The sequence below is a fragment of the Tamandua tetradactyla genome, chromosome X, assembly GCF_023851605.1.
Source record: "Tamandua tetradactyla isolate mTamTet1 chromosome X, mTamTet1.pri, whole genome shotgun sequence".
NCBI lineage: Eukaryota > Metazoa > Chordata > Mammalia > Pilosa > Myrmecophagidae > Tamandua > Tamandua tetradactyla.
This window is the reverse complement of record NC_135353.1, coordinates 1,535,441-1,544,138: the sequence shown is the minus strand read 5'-3', so window position 1 is coordinate 1,544,138 and position 8,698 is coordinate 1,535,441. Positions and strand designations below refer to the sequence as shown.

General features: G+C 37.0%; 1 protein-coding gene across 4 annotated transcripts in view; it reads right to left on the bottom strand.

Moving 5' to 3' along the window:
* Positions 1–3,315: 3,315 nt before the first annotated feature.
* The window catches only part of F8 (coagulation factor VIII), a 298,778-nt gene continuing 293,395 nt past the window's right edge, over positions 3,316–8,698 (bottom strand). For 2 of the 4 annotated variants that reach the window (XM_077144781.1, XM_077144780.1), the window contains one exon: positions 3,316–8,451. In XM_077144781.1, the coding sequence (XP_077000896.1) occupies positions 8,296–8,451 (156 nt within the window). In that variant the 3' untranslated portion in view covers positions 3,316–8,295. The remainder of the gene's footprint in view (positions 8,452–8,698) is intronic. The other 2 variants (XM_077144778.1, XM_077144779.1) reach the window with 1 other exon arrangement.

The window sequence follows — 8,698 nt, the reverse complement described above, 5'->3', positions numbered from 1 at the left end:
GCGGTGCTAGGACTTGGTAAGTTGTTAGGAAACATCAAAGGGCTTTCTCGCATAAGTGCTTCAATGATGATAAGACCCTAGGAGTTGCCCAGAACTGGATATGGCCATCTTTCATCCCTGTGGCAATAACTCCACCATGTGGAAAAAATGTGCAGCAAAGACCATTGGCCATAGGAGCAAATGCAATTGGAGTTTTCAGTTCCAGAGCCCAGATCTTGAGGAATCTGTCATCTGCCACCATGTCAAGGTACAAACCTCTCTTCCTTTGGTCTCATAGAGTAGGTGAAGCTTCAAAATACAATGTCCTTCTTATCCTTGTATTCCAATTTACCTTAGTCTTGACCCATTAGCTTTGTTCTTATCTCTAATTGAAGCCTGATCTCTTTTTCAATTTCTTTAACAGTTGTGTATGTGGCAATGCTGACCTTCAGAACTGCAAAACTCATACTCAGTCTTAGGTGACACACAAGTACCCAAAGTTCCAGGGAAATAGCAGGTTGTACATATATAGCACAGCCTCTCAAAATCTAGAAATGACAATTACAGCTCTGAACTAAGTGTGACTGCTATAAGAGCTTACAATCTAGGCCCCAATTTTCTTATAGGTATTTTTTAAATGAGACTATACAAAATCTGCTCTTTTGTTTTTGGCTCATTTTGGATCACATAATGTCCCACAGACTCATTCACAACGCTGCATGTCTCACAATTTCATTCCTTTCTCTAGTAGCACAATATTCAATTATATGTATACACCATAGTTTGCCATTCTACTTCTCAGTGTATCCTTCAGTCACCTACACCCAAGTATCATGTATAATGTCCAAAGTCAAAAGCCCATGTCCCACATTATCCTCACTTAGTGGTATAATCATCAACACTCTCAATTTTAGCCTTCTTGGTGTGTGTATGTGGCATCATCATTCTTCACCTCCAAACTAAATGGTGGCTGGGGATACATTTGCTTCTTTAGGTTGCCACAGAGGGGACATCCAAGAATATAGACACTGGTGCCTGCTTACCACATGAAGAATTTTGGAAGGCAGGGATTAACTGGAGCCATCTGGACTCTGAAGAAAGGGCTCAAGTACCTGGGACACCTCTGTTAATTGGGAAGGCACATGGCTGGTGTAGCTGGTCCTTGCTCCCAGTTTGTAGCTTTCAGCTTCTGATTCCAATGTCCTTTCTTAGCTTCTCCAGGGCAAACACTGGATTTCATCTCTTAGTTTAGCACCTCCAAGGATGTTTTCTTTCTTAGCTTCTCCAAGTGCCTGTGCTTTCTCCAAAATGTCTCCATCTTAAAGGACACCAGTAAGCCATTTAAGACCCACTTGTAAGGAATTATTGTTCCTTAATTTTAATTTCTTTCTCCTCCTGTCCTCTGACCTCTGGCTGATGCCTCCCATTGGCTGACCTAACCAAAAGTCAGAGGGTCAGGAAGCTGGAGTGTTCCAATCCATAAAAGTCAGTCCCTTGTCCTATTAAATACTCAATTCAAGGTGCAAAGACATGACTCTCCCTTGTCTCATGGGTCTTCTCCCATTATCAGCTCCTGTCTCTCTCCAATTCATTTATTTTTGCTTTAATCTTTTCCTTAGAAATTTATTTTCTTCTACTTGCTTTAGGATTAGTGTGCTGGTTTGAAACTGTTATGTTCCTGAAAAAAATGCCATGTTCTTTTTAATCTATTCTTGTGGGTACAGACTTATTGTAGGTGGGGCCTTTTAGTTAGATTGTTTCTATGGAGATGTGACCCATCCTTTTCAAGGTGGGCCTTAATTCCCTTACTGGAGTCCTTTGTGAGAGCATAAAAGACAATAAAAACCCAGAGAGCTTAGATAGAAACACCCTGGGAAGAACAAGCAAGGACCCACAGAAGTCCAGAGACATTTTGGAATAAAGGACCAGCAAATGTTGCCATGAGACTTACCATGTGACAGAAGAACCCCAGATGCCAGCAGTCTTTACCCAGTGAAGGCATCATCTCCTTGATGCCTTCATTTGGACATTTTCATGGCCTTAAAACTGTAAATTTGGAATCTAATGAATCCGTATTGAAAAAGTCAACCCATTTCTGGTATACTGCATTCCAGCAGCTTTAGCAAACCAAAGCAGTTAGTTTCTTGTTCTTTCTCTAGTTTCTTCAGCTGTTCGGTTAGGTCTTTGGTTTTAGCTCTTTCTTCTTTTTAATGTAGGCATTTAGAGCTATAAATTTCCCTCTCAGCACTGCCTTTGCTGCATCCCACAGGTTTTGCTATGTTGCATTCTCATTTTCATTCATCTCCAGATATTTACTGATTTCTCATGCAATTTCTTCTTTGGCCCACTGATTGTTTAAGAGTGTGTTATTTAACCTTCATGGATTCGTGAAAGTTCTAATTCTTTGGTGGTTATTGATTTCCAGCTTCATTCCATTATACTCAGAGAAAGCACTTTTAATAATTTTAATATTTTAAAATTTACTGATACCTGTTTTGTTCACAAGCATGTGATCTATCCTGGAGAATCTTCCATGAGCAGTAGAGAAGAATGTATATCCTGGTGTTTTGGGATGCAATGAGCTACATATGTCTGTTAGGTCTAATTCATTTATAACATTGTTTAGGTTCTCTATTTCCTCATTGAGCCTCTGTCTGATTGTTCTAGCTGTAAAAGAGAGTGTTGTATGAAGTCTCCCTCTATTATTGTAGAAATGTCTCTTGCTTCCTTCAGTTTTGCTTGTGTTCGCCTCACATACTTTGAAGCTCCTTGATTGTAAACAGAAACATTTATGATTGTTAGTTTTTCTTGGCGAATTATCTTTTTTAATTAACATATGGTGTCCTTCCTTGTTTCTTAACATCTTTGTATTTAAAGTCTCTCTTGTCTGATATGAGTACCCTGTTCTCTTTTTTAACTTTTTAAATTGATAATATAACATATATATAAAGCAAAGAAAGAATAAAGCAATAGTTTTTAAAGCACTCTTCAACAAGTAGTTACAGGACAGATCCCAGAGTTTATCATGGGCTACCATACCATCATCTCAGATTTTTTTCTTCTAGCTTCTCCAGAACACTGGAGGCTAGAAGGAATGTTTTTTTTTATCATCACAATTGACTTTTTTGTGTGTGAAAAATAACATATATACCAAAAAACCCCAATAAATTTCAAAGCATAGCACAAAAATTACCTGCTTTATTTATTTATTCATTTTTTATATGGGCAGGCACCGGGAATTGAACCCGGGTCTTTGGCACAGCGAGAACTCTGCCTGCTGAGCCACCATGGCCTGCCCACCGGCTTTATTTTTGTTACAACTTGAATGGAATATCTTTTTCCATCCTATTACTTTCAACCTATTTGCATCCTTGGGTCTGAGATGAGTCTCTTTTAAACAGCATATAGATGGATCATGTTTTAAAATCCATTCTGCCAATCTATATCTTTTAATTGGTGTGGTTAGTCAATTAACATTCAAAGTTATTATTGTAAAGGCAGTTCTTGCATCTACCATCTTATCCTTTGGTTTTTATTTGTCAGATCTATTTTTTCTCTCTTTCTTTTTATCCTTTAAGTTACCCTTACTAATAGTCTTCAATTATCTGCCCTCATCCAGGCCTCTCTCTACTGTCTTTTTTTTTTCTTCAGCTGACAGAACTCCCTTTAGTATTTCATGTAGGGCAGATCTCTTGTCAACAAATTATCTCAGCCTTTCTTTGTTTGTGAACATTTTAAACTCTCCCTCACATTTGAATGACAACTTTGCTGGATAAAGAATTTTTGGCTGGAAATTTTTCTCTTCCAGAATCTTAAATATGTTGTGCCACTGCCTTGTCACCTTCATGGTGCCCATTGAGTAGTCCAAACTCAGTCTTATGTGGTTTTCCTTGTATATGGTGATTTGCTTTTCTCTTGCTGCCTTCAGGACTCTTTCCTTCTCTTCAGCATTTCATAGTTTATTATGTGAGTAGCCATTGTTTTATTATGTGAGTAGTTCTATTTGGATTTATTCTATTTGGAGTTTATTGGGCTTCCTTTATTTGCATATTTACGTCTTTTATAAGGGTTGGGAATTTTCTCTAATTATCTTCTGAGATAATCTTTCTAGTCCTTTACTCTTCTCATCTTTCTTGTAAACCAGTGATTCTTATGTTTGCATGCTTCATGTTGTCACTCATTTCCCTGACATCCAATTTAAAATTGTCCATCTTTTTCACTATTTGTTCTTTTGTGCATCTGAATTCAGTAACCTGTCCTCTAGCTCACTTATCCTTTCTTCTGCTTCCTCAAACTGTCTGTTGTGTGTTCCTAGTGTGTGTGCGTGTATATATATATATATATTATACATATATTTTTTTACATTGGCAGGTGCCAGGAAATGAACCCGGGTCTCTGCCATGGCAGGCAAGAACTCTGCCACTGAGCCACCGTTGCTCGCCCCCTAGTATATTTTTATTTTGATCTGTAGTATCTTGGATATTGGATTAGGATTAAGAGATCATAGCTTTTTGGGGGTACATGACAGTTTCAAACCAGCACAGTGATGTTTAAGCTGTAGACCTAAAGGATGAATAAGGAGTTAGCTAAATTGGTGAGAGAGGGAGACAGGAGAGCTGGAATAAGTGTTATAAAAGACGGGAGGCAGGAGAGAATGTGGCAAATCAGGCAATTACAATTAGCCCCATATCAAGATGAAAGTTGGAGGAATGATGTGTGATGACACTGGATATAAGCTAAGCAATATTTCAGAGGTTAAAAAAGATAGCGCTTCTTGAATTATAGTAAAGAAGAGGTAATTGTCAAGCATAACTTTTGAGTTCTGGTTTGGTAGACTGAGAGAATATTCATGTCAAATACTGAATGGGAAAACTGGCAGTCTAGAGGGAAAGGGGACAACTAATATATGTAGAAAATGAGAAGGAAGATGTACAGTAGACAGTGGATATTTACATATGGAGTATAGAAGAAAGGTTGTAATAAAAATAGAGGTGTGAATATGTATACATGCACATGTTTGTGTATAAACTTTGGCTGGAAAATTTCTTGAGTTACATTAAGAAAGTATTTTCTTCATAGCTTTCTAAAGTTTCATCACTACCTTGTCTTGAGGATTGCAACAGAGAATTAAGAAGCTTATCAAGTATTCTGTGCATTTCAAATGATCGTAAATCAACTAAAACTATTTTAGACACAGAAAGGAGTCTTGGTTCACAAAACATGGACAAATAGAAATATTGTGGAATAGGAGAGGGGCAGGATAGACAAAGAACCACCAATATCACTCTAACTATTTCTTCTTTGTAGATGATCTATTCTTCTGACAGGATATTTTGAACATTTTATCTTTCTTTGCTTGTAGAAACTGAAAATTATAGGACCAAAAGTCTCTGCTTTGGTTAACAATATGGATAAAATCATGACCCATACATTTCAATGGCACTTAAAGAGAAATTTTGAGAAAAGGAAGTTGTTGACACATGTTCCTGGGAGTACTGACTTAGTTAATTCTCTTTGTTTAGAAAGCTAAGGAAGAAGGTCAGGAGATATGTACAGCCAGTCTGTAAACATTAAACTTAAATCTGTACTTGGTCTGTATCCTGTAAAAGAAAATTTGGATTTCTATATAGCATGTTTACTAAAATGGGTAGACATATTTTCTGTACTGTTGAGACATTTGTTTTGTTATGCATTTTCCAAAGAGTTTTGACTTGTAATCTTGAGATTGTGTTTAATAAAGTGTTTATGTCAGAAAATTACATTTCCTCATTTAAAGTTACAAGCTGTATTTGTCATAGGAGATTGAATTTGCTTACCAATCCTCTGATAACTTGCTATGACCTCAGTGATCTTATAGTGAACTCAATTAGCATTATAAAAATGGCATAGATTCCCTGGGATTAGCAATATTATCTGTTTTTTCCCCTTGACTAGGTTTATGCCAGTAAACAAGCACAGTCTGATTCTTCTACATTATTCCTAGAATTTAACAATGATATCAGGTTATGGTTTGTTTAGGTCTTTAATTCTGCCTTGTACTAAGGGACACTATTTGATCTGAAGACTCAAATTTGTTTTTATTATCATTTTTTCATATCAAACAAATTTTCTCCTATTGTTTTATGTGACCAAATCCACTCTGAATTTTCATTCAGGAACTTCCTCTCTACATATACAACTCTTCTCCTGGATTGGAGCTCTAGTTCTTATTTGTTTTATTTTATTTCGCCTCCCATAAATTATGTCACTTTTTACTCTGAACTAAATTCTGATTTTCTGAGTCATTAATTTGGGTTTTTTAAGCATCCACCCTGCTACTCAATGCCTTTATTTTTAAAAATAATTGTTCATGTTTTTATTTCCAGTGGAAAGCACAATTCTCAAACAGTTATTCGTTTGTATGTGTCAAACTTTTACTTAACTCATTGAGAAAACCAGTAGGAAAATAGAGATTATATAGTCAATGGAAAAAGAATGTCAAAACAAGACTATTAAATTAGAAATAAGGTTGGTTAATCTTTCACAGGAAATAAAACTTTATCACTTTGGGGTTAACTTCTCTACTGGGCTATAAAATAAAACAACTTACTGCTTTTTCCAAGTTAACCTGGAACTTTACAGAACCTTACAACTGTGAACCATTTGCAGCTACATCAGTTGTGGATTGTGAGTAAACTATACTATGACAGATAAATTACAGTCCCCTAAGAGGCCAGATAAGGGTCAAACAGACATTAGAAAATGTTGTAGTATGGGGAAAAAAGTGCTCATTACCTTGCCTCTTCTGAGATTGGGACAAATTTTTCTTCTATATTAGGAATTCTTGTTTCCAAAATTGCTTGGGATTGCAAACTTTGGATGCTTTCTCCATGTGCTCTATGGATTCTATGGATTATCTTTACCTCTAGTCCCTGTTATCATCCAGGAGCTGTCTGGGCAGTTACAGGGGGAGGTGGGCAGGCAGATGTAAGTAGCAGTAACCTTTCACGAACTTATGGGGTTCTGTGTTGTGTGGTGGATGTGGCAGATGAAACACTCTAGTGTTTCCTGTCTGCTTCATCAGCTTAGTTTTCTTCTATGACTCCCTGATGCTTCAACTATGTAGATGGGACTTTTGTTGTGTCCTTTCAGCAGGAAATTAGGGGGAGGGAGTAAAATGACTGCATTATTATAATTATAAACTTTATATCTCCTATCCCAGATAGCCATGGATTTTCCTTATTTTCCCTCAGAGATATTAAAAATCTGTCATTTAGGAGTCTGTTATGATCATTATCTTTCTTGGTCACCACAAATTTCAAAAGGACATTGTCATTTTATTTCAAGGTTTCCAATACTTCTATTACCCTAACCTATTATTATTTATTGGTCAGAATTAAGGCCAAAAAATGGCTTTCTAATTCCTTTTGAGATTAACTTATAGTTCATTAAGGCATTCACCCCTTTAAAGAATCTGATTAAATGTACGGCCACTTTTTGTCAGAAAAATGCATATAAACATCCATACATCACATTGTATATAATTTCAGGGGATTCAGAACATGAATTTTGAGTCTAAGTTTAAGAACACTAATTCTGGAGGTAAGAATTTGCCATTACCAATATCTCAAAGTGACTAAATAAGATAATTATATCTATCTATAAGGTGGCAAAAAATAGACTTGAAGGTAGTAATAGTTTATTTTGCAGACTGACAAAATGACTTGCATTTTGACCCCAAAACATGTGGTTAAAGTCTTTCTAGTGTAAAAATCTGGCTCAACTTATTTTGCACCATAAAATAACCTAAGCAACAATTTTTTCGTTTGTTTTGTTTTGTTAAAAGGACTTAACTGCATTTAATTTTCTATCACTTCAGTGCTTGACTAGGATAATAAACAAGTAAGAGTTCTATTCTAATCTGAATATCTTCTGCCAATTTTCACTACCTTGTTTTTCCACAGTGGAGGAAGTGGTGGTTCTGTGAGAGACCTAACTTGTCAAAGGAAGAATGCTTTCCAAACTAGGTATCTCCTCGTTTCTTTTTGTCAAAGTAAATTGTAAGAAAAGATCAATCTGAGAGCAGCTGCAGTAAATGGACAAAAGTTAGATTAGATGCAAACACGCCCAGGAAACACAGGATTAATGACAATTAATTTGAGAGGCTTCAGGGCAGTGTCTGCTATGACTATAAATACATAGGAAAAATGATGGCATCATGGAGTTGGAAGTAACCCAGAGGCTGGGTACAGAGGTAGAAGGCAAACTTGGGAGAGATATTGGACTATAGCATAGGAGGGAAGGGCAAAGGGATGAGCAAGTCCTGCTGCAGACGCCTCAGTAGAGTTGCTGTGCCTCACAGCCCAGAACCTCCATCCTCAGGGCAATCTGGTGCACCCAGCTCTGGGGGTGAATTCTAAGGTATCTAGTCAGTAGTGGTGGATCTAGGGAGTTCAGCACAGGTGTGAAGGAGTCTTGATTTCCCTGAAAAACCTGAAAGAGGAAAGATAGCATTTATCAGTTATCTGATTGGAAAAAACTTGTAATGTTTATATGCTAACCCTGCCCCAGGCTCCTCAAACCCATTGGCCTCCTACTCTGTCAGTCACACACCCATAACTCTTCCCCCAACATGGCCCTTCATCCTTTTTTACATCCATCACAATGCTCACCATAAAGGGCTAATTTTTCTTCTCCACTTGGTTAGTTCATGCTCCCAGAACTACAAAATTGATCCCAA